Source organism: Nesoenas mayeri (genome assembly GCF_963082525.1).
Source record: "Nesoenas mayeri genome assembly, chromosome: 4".
Lineage (NCBI taxonomy): Eukaryota > Metazoa > Chordata > Aves > Columbiformes > Columbidae > Nesoenas > Nesoenas mayeri.
This window is the reverse complement of record NC_137540.1, coordinates 4748439-4765194: the sequence shown is the minus strand read 5'-3', so window position 1 is coordinate 4765194 and position 16756 is coordinate 4748439. Positions and strand designations below refer to the sequence as shown.

At 39.8% G+C, this 16756-nt stretch overlaps 1 protein-coding gene across 4 annotated transcripts in view; it reads left to right on the top strand.

Annotated features, from left to right (window-relative positions):
• PPP3CA (protein phosphatase 3 catalytic subunit alpha) overlaps nucleotides 1-16756 on the top strand; it is a gene marked incomplete at both ends in the record, with an annotated part of 163035 nt that overhangs the window by 100199 nt on the left and 46080 nt on the right. For all 4 annotated transcript variants that reach the window (XM_080343097.1, XM_080343096.1, XM_080343095.1 and 1 more), the window contains one exon: nucleotides 14961-15085. In XM_080343097.1, coding sequence (XP_080199223.1) covers nucleotides 14961-15085 — 125 coding nt within the window. The remainder of the gene's footprint in view (nucleotides 1-14960; nucleotides 15086-16756) is intronic.

The following is a 16756-nucleotide window of genomic DNA, read 5'->3' as shown; positions in this document are numbered from 1 at the left end:
TGTTCTAAAGTTAATCTATTATGCTATGCAGTGGGTTTTATTTTGAGCTGTGGACTCCTCTCTAAACACAAGTTGACTTGATTGACTATAGGCTTGGATCTGGTGGAGGTTTTTTCCTCTTCATTTTGTTCTCTTTTTGCTGTCACCTTGCCAAAGGTAAACCCTTGAGATGAACGGGCGAGGTGAAGGATAAAGATCCAATGACACTTGCTGGAAATTGGCTGTAAAAAGAGGTTGTACTCTAGATGTCTTCCTTAATTCTTGTTTGTGCCCAGCCAGCTTGAAAACAGGTTTTGTTTAGATCTTGTGATTTGTGATTTATGTTGTTTGTTTTCAACTGGAAACGCTATAGATCCTTTCCAAATAACGTGTCTGACTCTCAGATGTGTTCCCCATGCCTGCAGTATTAACATCAGGCCTGCCCTCTCTATACCTAACACAGCGGGAGCTGTTTCCCCCGAAGGTGCAGAGAAACAGAATTAGGTTTGAACAGCAAAATCAAATAAAGTTGAATTGAGGAGGAGAGAGGAAGAACTGGCGTGAGGTTTTGAGGTGAGGGTTTAATGTATTGTATTGTAGGCTGTAAAACTGGGTAATTTAGTAACTCGTATAACTGTGGCTACTCAGCACTACATAGTCCGTACCCCTGCACAGGGGATGCCGGATTCATACCAAATCAGAGTCTGAGCTGATGTAGCACTTCTTGATAGGTAGAGTATGAAAACTGGAGGAACCCGGCAGAGTTCGAAGGCTTGGAGAGATAATTAAACTCTAATGATGTTTTGCAGCCTCAAATGCATTTTGTGTGTGTGTTGTGAAGTTGCTGTTTTCCCACTTTGTTCTCCTAATGGTTTTCAATGGAAGCAACGACATGCTTCTCTTTAGTCTTGTTTTCTGTTGAAATGAACTTGTCTCTAATAATACGAAGAAAGTGATGAAGGAGAATTTTTATCTGGGATGCAAAATCTGCATATGACTCATGCTTACAGGTAGCATTAGACTCATGATTACAGAGGACGTATATACTGTAAAAATCGCATTGAACTCAGCGTGAAAATTGATTCTAGCCTTGGTTTTGTTTACTCATTCCTTTTAGCACTGTTCCTGTGCTTCATTTCAGAAGTGTATTGATACTTTTACTTAATCTTAGTGCTGCTCTTTCTGTGATATCTCACAGGGTCTGCATGTGTCACACTGGACTGTCTCCATTCCTGAACAGTCAGGCTGACAACAGACAACTAAACCGTGTGATTAAATCAATACGTATTCCTTTCATTTCTATTTATCTAGTCCTTCTAGTCCTTTTCTTTCTGTAATGATTATCTAAGTAGCAGAAGGAAACATTTTTGCTTCATTTATATCTATTTCATCCAGGATACACATGAACTTGGAAGAAAAATGTGTGGTGTCTTTTTTTCCTTCTTCGTCTCCTGAATACAGAAAATGACCATTATGTGTTCAGAATGTTTGTGCCAGAAGTTTGAGGGACAGGTGGAGTTACCTCCTTTTGCACCTTGTGCTTTCCTCCCTTCTCCCACCACTTACACCATTTTTGAGGAGTGTATCCTTCAGCAGTTCCAAAATGGGAATTTTCAGTCTCTAGAGGTTTATCGAATTGTGGTTTTAAACACCAAGAAGCACTCTTGTATGGAATAGCTTTGGTTTTTATTCCATGCGTCAGCCAATAATGAATATTAGAACACTGTACATAAGAATGATGGAAAAACTCAAGTGAGGCTCCAGGGAATAGAAATGGCCTTTTAAGTTACCCAATAAACTCTTTTACTGTTGCAATTTACAATGGAGAAAAATTTCCTGATTTCCCAGCAAACTAAACAGCAAAAGACACTGCTGCTTATTCTTCTACTAAATTTTTGATTCAACAGAAAAGCCGAGTTTTGCAATCTACCACATGCTTGCATTGTCGCTAATTGAGTTTTAAATGTTGCAGTCTGTTTCCTGCTGTAATAATGATTTATATATTTCTAGTTAACGAGCCTAGATCATTAGAGCATCTATGTTGAGGGCTGCCTTGAAAAGCACAGCAGTCCTGCAGCCCTCTGAAGGGTTATCTTAAATTATAGCTCTTTAAAGGAACTTCCCAGAAATACTGTTCTTGTAGTTGAATAAAAACCTCTGATAGAGACAGAACCTCAATTTGGAAAATAATTTTGGTTAGTTAAGTATGAAATAATCCCACAAATCATTTATATGAACGATCTACAGAAAGAAGACAGGGTTGGTCCAGTTCTTAATGACTGTGTCGTGTAATGTCTCTGTTGACATTTCACATCATCTTCTATGCCTGAAAGTACACAGTAATAAAGAAAGGCAAGTATGCTGATCATATTTACTATCTTTGAGTACCAAAAGCACCCAGAAAACAAGCAGTGTATGTTTGCTTTGGGGTTTGGCTTTTCTTTCCCCTCCTCTTTTGCTCATATATCTGGAGGTGTTGTTTTCTGAAGAGACAAAACAGGCTGTAGATGAGAGCTATGTGAGTCAATTTGCAATTAGATAAGGGCTTTCTTGCGAAGGAACTGCTGAATGCTAATAAGTTTTGTGGGTATGAACTGCCCACCTGATTTTTTTAAATGGCAAAATTATGCTCTTTAGTTGAGATAATATAAATAGTTATCTTCTGTAAAATTATGTTCAACAAGCCAACCAAGACCAATCTTGAGGCAGAAAGTACCCAGCAGGTTTCTAATCCTCCATCCTCTAAGAGAAACCATCAAAACAGCTCCAGTACTTTAGACCTTTTTTTGCACGGACCATTTTCAGTGAGTCTTTTAAATAAGACTTGATTCAAAGCTGAACAGGTGTTTAAAAGAACCAAGAGGACTTTTTCATGTATTTATTGCTTAAAATAGCCTTTTAGACTTGAATAATTCTCAAAGTACTAACATTTATGGAAGGTGACACTGTCTGTTTTTCTTAGCAATAGTTGTAGAGATGAGTTTCATCCTTTGTAGTCTCAAGAAGATGCCATTCCAGAACACATACTTATCCTCCATAGCAGTATTTCCCTACCTAACTGACTTTTTGTTATACAGCTTTTTACTCCGCTGGAAAACCTCAAGTATTTCCTAGCCCTACATGCTTTCTTTTGAGTTTAGATAACGAATATTGTTTAGATTGTATTTTAGAATTATGTGTTGTCTGAGACTGCCTGAAAAAGGAGGAAAAAAGGGTTGAAATGCCCTTTTTTCATAGCAGATCATCAGCTCAACTTCCCGCGATGTGTAGATATTCCTGCTTCCTTTACACACCAAAAAGACCCACAATTACTGTTTTGTGTGTGTGATGATGGTCTGAAACCTGATTACTATACTTGTGTGTTTTCTGAAGATAAAATCCTATCTGCACTGACTCATATTTTTAGTCATGATGATGTCTTATTTTTTCATAAGCAGCAATTTGTACAGTTTCAGTTAAGCCCAGGCAAGCTTTAACTAACATATGAATATATCATACGTTATAATCTATAATGAGAGCAAAAGACTTTGTTTCATAAAATCAAAGCGATGTGTTTTTGGGAATAAGACGTCTTGCTTACTTGCAAGCAAGGAATAAAAGAGCCAGAAATATGCATAACATAAATTCCATAATGAAAGTGTGTCTTCAATGTAGGGATAGCACGTCAGCCATTCTCCTGTAAAGGAGCCAGTTAGTTAAGCTACCAACATATTATAGAAAAAAAAGGGAATTAGATGCAAATAGAAGAATATAGTAAATGAACATACTAAATGAAGAAAAGCTGGTTAGACAGACACACTTTTTAAGTGAAGGTCTGTGAGTTGTGATTTCTTGCCAGGTGCTGAGGTCCAAACATTCTGGCCGACACCACATGAATGGTGGTAGTTGTAGCGTTCATACAACACCAATTTTGGCTCTCTTGAAAACTTCTCTTCATATTTTTAAACTATCAACAATGTAAAATTTAAGGATCTGGAAGCATCAATTGATCCATAAAAGCTTATTAAATCCAGGGCAGATGCAGGCAAAAACATTGCTTGAAAAAGACAATGGAGTCTTGTGTGTTGGCTGTTTTCCTTACCGGTGACAGCAATTTTATTGCAAGAAAATTTTGTAAAAATGCTGAGTTTAGTGCATATTCCCTGAGTGTGTGAGAAAGTTGACTCTTTATATTCGTCTATTTTATTTTTCCCCTTGGGTAGTTTTTGTTTTGTTTCAATGGACGCTCATCTCCCCACAACGATTGAGTGTTGTAGTCAATTATTTCATTGCTCTAGTGAAGGATTATTGGGCAGAGTGACTCCTGTAGTGGCTTTGATAAGGGCCTGTGGTTTTGAGCACTTTCTCAGGTTTTGCTTGACTTTCAGCAGCGATTTCACACGTGCATGGGATGGAACACCCAGAGGTGGCAGAAAGTGACCGTTTCTCTCTGAAATGTAGTGTTAATGAGGAGTTGCAAACACCACACAGATTCACAACACTCAAGAAGTTTCACGTCGAAGTGCTCTGTGAGCATTCCCAAGTCACAGAATGGACTGGGTTGGAAAAGACCTCAGAGATCATCAAGTCCAACCCTTGGTCCAACTCCAGTCTATTCAGTAGATCATGGCACTAAGTGCCATGTCCAATCTCAGTTTAAAAACCTCCAGGGCCGGTGAGTCCAGCACCTCCCTGGGCAGCCATTCCAATGCCTGACCACTCTCTCTGCACAGAATTACTTTCTAATCTCCAGCCTCAATTTCCCCTGGCAGAGTTGAAGCCCATGGCCCCTTGTCCTATTGCTGATGCCTGGGAGAAGAGCCCAATCCCCACCTGGCTAGAACTGCCCTTCAGGTAGTTCTAGAGAGTGCTGAGCTCAGCTCTGAGCCTCCTCTTCTCCAGACTAAACAAGCCCAGCTCCCTCAGCCTCTCCCCATAGGGCTTGTGTTCAAGTCCCTTCCCCAGTCTTGTTGCTCTTCTCTGGACCCGCTCCAGCACTTCAATCTCTTTCCTGACCTGAGGGGCCCAGAACTGAACACAACACTCCAGGTGTGGCCTCCCCAATGCAGAGCACAGGGGAAGGATCCCTGCCCTTGTCCTGCTGACCACGCTATTTCTGACACAGGACAGGATACCATTGGCCTTCTTGGCCACACTGTTGGCTCATGTTGACCTTCCTGTCCATTAGTAGCAGGTCCCTTTCAGCTCGACTGCTCTCCAGCCGCTCTGCCCAGCCTGGAGCGCTGCAGGGGGGGTGTTGTGGCCAGAGTGTTTCCTTTTCCCAAATAATTTTTCCACCATAAACCTTTTTGTAGTCCTTGTTTTCTACAGCTGTGAGCAGAATTCCAAGCTGTGGGAAGCGCATGCTAACGAAATGGAGATGAGAAAAATAAGTGAAATTGTTGTAATATCATGACAAGTTATTTTTTGGTGGTTGTCGGGTTTTTTTGCACGTGCAGGACAAAAGTAAAATAAACTATGGCTAGATTTGGGGTTAGTGTTGTAGTATTTGTAGTTGTAAAGAACATTTTTTGGAATGAATTAAGCTGATGTGGTTGTTCTTAGCTGAAAGTAGGCAATGTTCTTTCTGAAAAATGAGTCATTCTGCAGAGAAAGAGAGTTAAAGAATAAAGTTCTGAAAGAAGGGCTTAACTTCAGTGTTGTGTTAAAAAATATCACCAGTACCCAGCTTGCATGGAATAGAAACAGGGAAACAGTGATCTCTTAGTGCCTCATTAAAGCATTAATTTCCTTTATGCTCTACAGGATAGTGTTGCATGTAATATTCAGAGGAGTGTGTGCATTGTGGTTTAAAATAATGATCGCAGCTCTGGTTATCTCAGTGTTTTGTGGACGTACAGCTGGTATTAGCCCAGTAAAGCTAATTAAAGCCAACAGATGTACAAAATTCCACTTTCTCCCTGCACTGGGACTTGGTACTAGATGGTTGATACTATTTCAGTACTGCGAGAAGAGTATGGGCTATGGCATTAATACAGACAGGTAAATCTGGAGAAAAAGAGCTCAGTAGGTATTCCCTGGTCTTTTGAGAATAGCCAAGAAACTTTACTTGCAATGGGGATGAAATACCAACTTATTTCTCAAACACATTTTGGTTTGAGTATTTCAGCAGAGCAGTAGCGTGCAAAGCCAGGCGCTTATCTTTAAGGTCATACACAAAGCTTTATTTCCTATGGGTACAGCAGTCTGTTGGTACAGCCATACAGGTACAGCAGCGTGCACCTACAGTTGCAGGATTGTATTTTGCAAAAGCCTGTATTTGAGGGGGTTTAAGCTTAATTTTGCATGGTTTTCCATTAAAGGATGGTTATTTTTTCTCCTGGTGCATGGTACTGTTACATCCTGCTGATGGGATTTGCTCCTTTTACATTTAGCATTGAAATTGCTCTTGGAAAAGATCTGGTGTTTGAGGGAATCAGTTTCTGGTATCACCTCTTGTATTTTCTCTTAAAAGCACATCCTTATTAATGTTGTTGCTTTAAGAGGAAATGCACTGTATTTTCACACACTTCCTCTATTATATGTGCTGTATATAAATGGATGTACATTATATTAAAAAGAAATCATAAGGTCACATAAACACCGTTTTGTATTTAGATTATCTTTGTCCAGGATTATGGTGTTCCATATTCATTGAAACTAGATAACCTGGTAAGAGCCGTGGAAGAAGTAATCACATAGCTCTCATCAGAATTAATGAACTCGTAGCTAAAGCCTCTGAACTCCCTGAAAACCTTGTCCTTGAAATATATAAAGCTGACTTGGGATTTTATTTGATATCCATACATAAAACTCTTTATTAAAAGCCCGGTCCTGCGGGATTGTTGTTCTCTTGTGGGAGCTGTAGTTGGCGTTCTTTTCGGGCTGTGTATATTCTCATTCCATCATTCCTATGATGGGTTCAGCTGAGGCTGGTGGGAGCAGTGGAGGCCTTTGTCCATAAGGGCAGAACAGAAGATGGTGGAGATGCTTGGATGGACATTCTCAATTTGCACACACTTAATTCGTATATCAAATTTAACCTAATCAAATGCCGTTTAGCTGACTGGTAAGACATTTAAACATTTATTTACCTCCCCTTGGAAAGTTTGGTCTGTAATGATTAAAAATGTATCTGATAACTCAATATCAGAAGCCTGCAAGGATGTCATGTTTGAGTTTACTGATGAACCACAGAGTGGAAGACTGCTGTAAATACCAATTCAGTACACTAGAAATTTCCTTTTTATTCAACTGATACTCTGAACGCTATTTTTTGATGGTGACCTTTTCTTCTTCCATTTGTTTCTGAACAGCAGTACTCTGTTACCTCCCCGAGCGGCTTCCTGCATGGGACGTGCTTGGTAGCTGGCTGCCAAAATAACGTTTCTTCCCTCTCCCTTCCCTCCTCTGACTTGATTTTGGTTTTCCCTCCTCAGCCAACCATTGGGAATACAGTTCTCCCAGTTCTCCGTAGAGTGGGAGGGACTGGTTAGTTTGCTTGAGGAGCATGGGGTGCACATCTTGCCCACAGAATATTAGGGATTGGAAGGGACCTCCTGGATGCCACCCTTAATGCCACCCCGGCTCCTGTCTAAATTGTGTACTGATTATATGCCTAATAGTAAGGTTACATGAAGAAACACATTTTTGGCTTTTCCGTTCAACAATGTGATGTTTTCATGTTCGTTTTCGTAACCTTAAGTGATAGCTTTTTTTTCTGGACTATGTTCTCTCTGTAACTTGCTCTTAAAGATAATTTCAGGAAAACTGTAATACCTGGCTTTTATACAGTTATTATTTTTATTCAACATTTTCAAATATATTTCATATATCGGTATGAACAAAATAACGTGATCCACCATAAAGTGTGATGTCTCTTGTCATAAACAGTGACAGCTCTCGGCCACAGAGCAACTTTTTAACATAGCCATGTTGGTTTAGGATTAGCATATAGATTGAACTACCTACTCCAGACCATGTTTAGGTATATGTTTTCAACAAGAGGAAATTAATGTGGTCAATTCCTCCTTGCACTGGCTCCTCTAATTAATTGTCATATGAGCTTTGACCAGGACAGAAATTACCATGGAGAGCTTTCTCTTAAAAGTACTTTGCTCAAAGGTTAATCATTTTTCACTGAGAATTAGATTTTCCCAGCACAGTTCATCACCAGTGCATCCTGGATAGTGGCATTACAGACTAACCTTTAACAACCGGTTAATTTTATTTAATTGCTATATAAGACTTTGGTTGTAGCATTTAGATTCAATAATTTTAAGAAGTCATCTTGTATGGCTTGACCTAGAATTGGAAAGGATGGTTTTTTTTGTCAGAGTAATGCTTCTGATTCTTAATAAAACACCGAGCGGGGGTGGGATGGAGCATAAAGTGGGTCTGCGATGGCACAGGATGAGGAAACAGTGACAACAAATGTTATCCTCAGGTGGAAATGGAGAATATATATTACAAGCCAACACGAGTGTCTGTTTTTTGTGGTTAGGTTTTTAGATGCTTGGCATTCATTTATTGAAGCTTGACATGCTAATGTTGCTACCCATAAAATCTTGTAAGTTGTTGGGTGCTTGGAAGGTAATTGGATTCCGGTCTGTTAGGGTAATACTGCTCTAAAATTCTACGATAAGAAAAGCAAACAAGGATACTATCCATTGAGCCCTTGTAAATACCAAGGGCTTCTTTGGGCTTTATATAACTATTGCTACATCCGTGTAATACCAGTGCCTTCCTTTTAGCTTTACTGTGGTTGGGATTTGTGCTGCTGTCCTAACTAACTAATTGCTAACTACTTACTAACTGTAAATGAACCTAATCCCAAGAATTGAGTGAATTCATCATCAACAACAAAAAAATCACATTAAGTTGTGAGGGACTGGCTACCAGCTACTTTCAATGGCAAATTGCTGACCCTGGTAAAAGTATTGTATAGCAAAAATCTAATGGAAACGACGCAGATCTTCAATCAGATTAGTCAGAAACAGGTAACAGTGACTAATTCTAATAATGAACCTGTATGTTTTTTGATGGACAGTATTGCAGTCTTGTGTAGGACCTTCCTTGCTCCTGCTGGATGGAGCAACATGAGGATGTGTTGTTCCCTCAATGTGTTCTGTGCCCTCCCACCGACCCAACTCGTGGCCTTATAAATTATTCAACTTCTACTGACCTTTGTTTTTTTTTTTTCCTTACGTCTGTAAAACTTGATGATAAGAGAATTTCCCTATTGCTATAAATACCCTTGATCTAAGGATATGAACTGAAAATCCTGGCCCATGCACCAGTGAAGCGCTTTCCTCACAAGTCACAGAATCCCAGAATGTCAGGGGTTGGAAGGGACCTGGAAAGCTCATCCAGTGCAATCCCTCCATGGAGCAGGAACACCCAGATGAGGTTACACAGGAAGGTGTCCAGGCGGGTTGGAATGTCTGCAGAGAAGGAGACTCCACAACCCCCCTGGGCAGCCTGTTCCAGGCTCTGACACCCTCACTGAGAAGAAGTTTCTTCTCAAATTTAAGTGGAACCTTTTGTGTTCCAGTTTGTACCCATTACCCCTTGTCCTACCATTGTTTGTCACCGAGAAGAGCCTGGCTCCATCCTCCTGACACTCACCCTTTACATATTTATAACCATTAATGAGGTCACCCCTCAGTCTCCTCTTCTCCAAGCTGAAGAGCCTCAGCTCCCTCAGCCTTTCCTCACACGGGAGATGCTCCACTCCCTTCAGCATCTTTGTTGCCCTAAAGTAATCCTTCTGATGGGGTTATTTGTGGAATGAGCATCGCTCCGTGATGGGGAAAGCTGGTTTCTTTTCTTTGTGTGTGGGAATGAATGCTGATTTACTCCCATCATGTTTTGTCTCTCTCCCAGTGACCTGATTCAGCATCACCTGCTAGAGGTGATGAGAGCACCTTTCTATGCACTAGATCACCATCCCTTTTTCTATTACAACTCTACTGTGTTGCTCTGACCTGGCATTGAAGGTGTTTATTTGGCACCTCACTGCTGTGATAATATCCACTCAGTCTCCTGAAACATTCGTCTGGGGTAGGAGTGTGGAAAGATTTCTCTGTCAGTGCAGGTTTTACAGTACTTGGAAGAGGCTGTTTCCCTGAGACTCTGTTACTTCTGCCATGTCTTATATATACAAAGGCACTGCGGGCCAGGCTTGTGTATGTGTTTTTTGTTTTGTCTTGAGACACTGCAAATAATTTTGTGATACAAAAAGTAATTTTGTGGAGCTATTTTTAAAAACTTTATCCTGGAGATGTTTTTGCAGCCTTAACGTCTTGAAGGGCTTGTTGCTGCGTGGCTTAGGGTTTTTCTACTTTCTCCTTCACCGAAGAATATTGATGACTGTTGTCATGAAGATCTTTTCTGGTGTGATGTTTTCCCTTCCCCACTCTTTTTCACTCTACCTCTTCAAATCAAGTGTCATTAATTTGTTCTAGCCTCCAGGAAATGGTGGGAGAAAACTAACTCCTATTACAAGGAGCGAGCGTGGGTTGATCTTTACAGATCCTGGTGCTTCGAGTGTTGGCAGAGCAGAACACGGTTTAGTGTACTCATGTGTTGCACAGAAAACAGCTTTTCCCAAGGTATTTTTCCTAAGGACAAAGGAGGAAAGGCAGCAACTAAACAACGTTTTCAGATGTGATGTTGATGGTCCATTTGCAGTTTCCTTTGCTGTACCAGTCTGGGTGATGGTTTCTGGCTTCATCTTTGGTGGCGCAGACCCCTTTATGAAAATAGAGAATTGTAGTGTTTTCTTAATGGCAGTTCACTCTGGTAGTATAAACTCATCAGTTTTCGTGCACTGATTGAAGGGAAAAGATAGATGAACGCCTATTATAATCATGTTAGATAAGCAGATATGAATATGAATGAGATCCTGATTTGTTTGCAATACAGAGCTGTGTTGTTCAATACACTTAGTATAACAAACATTCTTGTGAAAGCCCAATATGTTGGGTCTAGTAAATATTTTCTTAGGATGATAAGTTACCTAGTGAGCTCTCTAAATGATTCTGCCTTCAATTTGAGTAAGTAATGAAGTCTGCAAGTGTTGTTTTAAATATCTCACAAACAGAAATAGAACCGTGTGACTATAAAACAATGTATGTAACTAACCACTGAGTCTTGGGTAGTCTTTAGTGAGTATATACAAATTTCTGGAGTTTCTTCTTTGATTTTTTTACTTCTCCTTCCTCCTTATTCTCCAAAAAAAGTAAGGAAGAAAATCACTCAGTTTTTAATAGTTAATAAATAAATAAATATGTAGTTTTACATATATATGTGTGGAACCGAACTGTGGCATTTGGAACATTTCATAGTGCTGTGGCAATATACAATGTCCCTCCGTAACATGGATGCTTGGAAACAAAGCTCCTTTGAGCTCCAAGATTGAGTAATGAAGGACACATGGTTCTTACATGTGACTTTGTTCTTAAACGAGAGCCTTCTGGTTAATAGTTGAGCCCTTCAGGAGCAGTACAGTGAGAATTTTGTGCACGTAGCTCTTGCAGGTGTTTTCTTTCATATTTATCGGTAGGCGAATGAAGCCCAGTCTTTGACTCTTCAGCTCCTGAAGTTCATCTGGTTGGTTTTGCTTTGCCTTTGTGCGTCCACTCTGACTTGAAGTACTTGAACTTCCTCACCTGGCTGCTTCGTTAAGCCTTTAGTAACATTTAATTGCTCTAAACTACTTCCCTAGAGAAATGGTTTGGCCTTGTTGCTGAAGCACCATCTCCTGGAGCTCGGTGCAAAGACACCCTGAGCTCAGTGAATGGAAAGAACAAGTTGTCAAGCTATGGACAGTGTTAGTTTCTTTTTTAAAAGCTGTCTTTGCTTCATTATTGTTAATTGTCATGCATGGGTGAGTTTGCAGATATTGCTGATGATGGAGCGTTGCATATCTGCTTCTAATCCCTGATGGCATTTGGAGATGGGAATATAATCTTGTGATATGTGGAAAGTAAATTCACTTGAAACACTGATGGTATTTTACTATCAGACTGTAATGTTATACCAATTAAGTGTATACATGATAAATGAGAAAAGAAATGCAGCATATCCGAACTGCTGGAGACAGAAGAATTTGTAATTGACAATGTTTAATGTACTATGAATATAAATTCTGTTCTTAATATCCATCTGGAGTGGGAAAACACACAAGCTCTGGACTGAGTTTGTATGTGGTTTGTACTAAAGAGCATTTAGTTATCTGTAGGAAGGTATCTGAGAGAATTTTCAGGCATTTTATTTGTGCCAACAATAATTTCAATCAAAATCACTGCTGTACTGCCTTGTCTTCTATAAATAAGGTGACAATACCACTGCAAAGTCTTGGACTTCCTTCACTTTTAGTACAACTTGAGCTTACTGGTTCCTGTTCAGTGTTTCTTGTTACTGTGACACAAATCAGAGGGAGATGTGCTCTGTGAAGCCATCAGAAACATCATTTAATTTGTAGTAGGATGACAATTGCTAAAAACAAACACAGAAAAACTTTCTCTATTCTTGCCCTTGTGTCCAATTTCTATTTTTATAATAAACACATTGGGAACACTCTTGAGATAAATTTGTGAGGAGCCCACGACCAACCAGTGTTTCTTAAACCTGCTGTTTGCACCAGTTAATTCAGCAGAAGATCAATTTAAATCAGCTTAATTATTTTTTTTACATAACACTTCTGGGAAACCAATGATATAGAAGATATACCACCCAGTTTTCCTTTTTTTGATTAATTTGTTCTGCTTTTAACGTTAATCCCACACACATACAATCCGTGGTTTATGTCCCCTGTGTTCATACTTCAAATCTGTATGTACATTGATCCTGGAGACCTCATTAAGAATTGAGTTTCCTGCTTCATCATGATGGTTGTTATTTTGTTGTTATTTGCTGGAAAACTGTTCATATCTCATTGAACATGTTGTATGATAGCAGATGCTCTAGTACCAAAGAGGGCCTGCACGACTATAAAAAGGGAGATTTTTGGAAGAATTAAAAGGAACTGGAGATGCAGTGGTGATGCTTCTACAAGAATAAACGTCAACATGTTCTCTCTAACCTGAAGGGGAATGAAAATCTAATGCTGGATCTCTTCTGCCCCCACCTAATGAAAGGTGAAGCATTGATCCATCTGCCTGTGAGATCTTCCACTTTTGCGACTGGTAAGAGTCGCTAAAGAAAGGTGGCAGAGCTCTGGCTTTAGAAGCAATTGCTTTCAAACTACAAATGGACTATAGTACTGCGTGCATATGAAAATACCCTTCAGTTTATTTCCATCCGAATGTGAGTACACAGGCTTTCCATTGGAAGGGTGTTTCAGATCTGTACATGCAAAGCTGGAAAGTATAAGATCCTTAAACTATTTCATGCTATTCCAGACAAAATACGAATCAGGTTAACCATTTGTAACATAGTGGTCTTTCACTAGGAGTTCTGGGATCTGACTGTAATAAATTCAATCTCAGTGTTAACGCTTAATTTTGAGTACATTCCCTTCCCGGTGCTGCTTTTACCTGCTGATTTTAAGCTTTTGCAGCTACTTTAGTTGCTTGGCAAGCGTGGGCCTAAGGGATTTTTAGCTTTCCTTTTATTTTAGCAAGTCATGGGTTTTGCAGGGCTCTTCTCTTTTTATTTCTCTCTCCTTTGCTGGTTTTCTGTCTGCTTTTCCAACTTGTTACAAACGCATGGACATCCAGCCCCTTGGAGAAAGCTTTCAAACCTTCTTGGTTTCTCTGTAATGACCTCAGTGTATTTACCTGTTCGCTCACATCCACATAGACAAACAACAAAACCCACAGCACCACAAAATACAACAACAACAAAAACACAGCTAAGAAAATAAGGAAAAAAAAAATCTGTCTGCTTTGTGCTTTAGCAAAAGGGCAATAGCTAAATCCATTTAAAATCTTTCAGTCTCGTTCAGCTTGTGCAGTTGGAGCAAATGGGGGCGGGTGATAATTGGTAGAGCTGTACAGTTATGTAACTAAAAGCTCTTCTGCTGGGAGTTGGGAGAGCAGATTGCTTGGCCATCAATCTGTGACACGTGTTGTTAATCTTCCCACAGTGTCCGTGCAGAGGAGTACAGTCAAGCAGGGTGTATTGCTTGGGTAGATTAATGTGTTCAAATAAAAATGCTATAAAAAATTTTCCGTTGAGGTACAACATTTTTAAAGAGAAATAGAGGTGTTGTGATACCACTCGAGGATTTAAATAGTATTTATTTTGCATAATTAATGGCTGATATTATTCTTGAATAGAGATTATAACTGTTGATGGCTTTTGACATGAAGGTTGTCAGCTAAAACTTTGGGGGGGGGAATCAACTAGGAGAAAGAGATTATAAAATGTAACATGGTGGTAAGAATACTATATGCTGTTTTATGGGGAAAATACCCTGTTGCTATCCTATAGATAGCCAGCACTCGTGAATTGTGTCACATATATATTTATGAAAGCAGTGACTGGGACATCAGTGGTTTTTCTGTGTACCCAAGCTGGGGAAGGTCGGTTTGGGTGGGGATTTTTTTTTGGTTTTGTTTTAATTTTTTTAGATAGAATGACAATATTATGTTGATCCTATTGCTACATTCAGGGGAAAGTGGTGGAAGTAGAAATGGGATTTGACACTGGGCTGAGATGGAAGATGATAACGTATGAACACTGTTTGCACTGCGAGGTTGTTGGATTTGGCATTACAGCTGTTGTTCTGTATAGTCCTGTGTGGAGACAGATGTGCCTGGTGTGTCTCCTTTAATTAGTTGGTGGCCTTCTGCATACAATTATGGGTGCACATCATAGAAAAACTGCTTCTGCTGAGCGGCCACTAGCTCTCACTGGTCATTTAACTAGAGGATGATGCACAACATTGTCGTAACATGTCGTAATATGGAAGAGAATGATTTCAGAATGCGTGTGCCCGAGATGATCTTGGCATGGTGAATCTGAATATTGCCTTTTTTTTCCTCTTTTTCTAGTTTGTGGAGACATCCATGGGCAGTTCTTTGACTTGATGAAGCTGTTTGAAGTGGGAGGTTCTCCTGCCAACACGCGGTATCTCTTCCTGGGGGACTACGTGGACAGAGGGTACTTCAGCATTGAAGTAAGTGTCTTATTTCTGGTTTGGGCTGCAAAACTGCTTGCAGCCTATTTGGTATATTTAGCATCGTAATTTAACCAGTTCGGGAATACTGAAGTTCTTTTCAGATGCCACTTGTGAGCAAAGCAAGTCCACATTGATGTCGCTATTGGGCTTTTCATAAAGGTTGCTTGGTATCCAGTCTAATCTCGCTATATCTGTGCTGGGAAGATGACAGGATGGACCTTGGTCCTAACTAATGGCCATCCAAATATAGCACAGATGCTGTGCAGCTTGTGCGAGCTAAATCAGATAAATAGACATGAGCTGTTCGAGAAGGCACATAATAGAAAAACTAAATAAAAACCTCATAGTTTAGTTTGACATTTTGGTTTATTTGATCTGAGCCTTCTGGAAGTGAAATTTTATGAAAATGGGAAGACTAGATAGGGGGTGAATGGGACAAAAAAGCCAGCAGATAACATGCAATGCTGGAGGGAACGGATGAGTTCTGTTTAGATGGGGCACCCAGAAGTGTACAACTTGGGGCAATTATCAAATGAAACCTAACCTGAATTTGTTCATCCAGGTCATAGCTGATACAGTCACTGAGTGGTCAATCAGAAACCTTTCCAGCAGCTTTTGAGCTCCAGCTTGAGTCCTTCCTCTGAGAAGTTCAGAACTCAAATCCCTCTGAGTCAGGGGAGAATAATCAGTTACAAGCAATATAGATGCTATAGATCCATGGCTGTGTGTCTGTGACTAGATAAAGTGGCAGCATGTGAGAATACATATACTGCTGTTTCATTCTACATATCACATCTTAGAATGCTGTTGTCATAGATTGACAAAAAATAGGTAATCCCAAGCAGCTGAGTTATTTGTGTGTTTATAAAATGGATCAGCGCATTATCTTACCAGTGTTATAGTATGAAGAGAAGTTTCTTAAAAATAAGATTCAAACTACTTTTGCTTTATTAGCTCATTTTAAGACTTGATTCAAAATGCTAACAGAATCTTTTGGCATGTTTTACAAATAGAAATACAGTGTTCCAAGTGCAAATGCTCTGAAAACATAAGAACTGCAAAGTTCTTTTGCCCACCTGCCCAAAATCAATATAGTCAGGATTTAGTCAGCACTTGGATCATGATTTTTTGGAGCCACGTGCGTGTTTCCTCCCTTCTCTGATGCATGGAGAGCTGTGAGCCAGGTGGATCACCATGCTGGATTGCTTGGGGAAGGTCAGGACTCTGAGCTTTAAACAGTTGCACAGCTTAGTATTAAACTACCATTTCTCAGTTGTGATAAACCTAGTTCATAATCTCCTGTAGACTTCAACTGGGCCGAGTCGTATCGGGAAGAGGAGAACTTTGTCTTTATTTCTATATACGTTTTTAATATAAGAAACAGAACCAGTGGATTTGCTTTGCCTTTCAAGTGCTTGTCTGACAGTTTGCCAAAATCTACTCCAGGGCTATTACCAATTAAAGACAATAGCAAGCCCTGTAATACAAAGCAAAATAGCTTATGGGTGGGGAATAAGCCCCTTAAAATTCCTCATTTAGCAACCTGCACATAATACATTTAGCAAATTGTATTCTGAATTTAGTTTTTTCACTTCTGGACCAGTGCTTATTCACCGGCACCAAGGGAATATGGGAGCTGTTGCTTCTATTATTCCTTTTTATATGTAA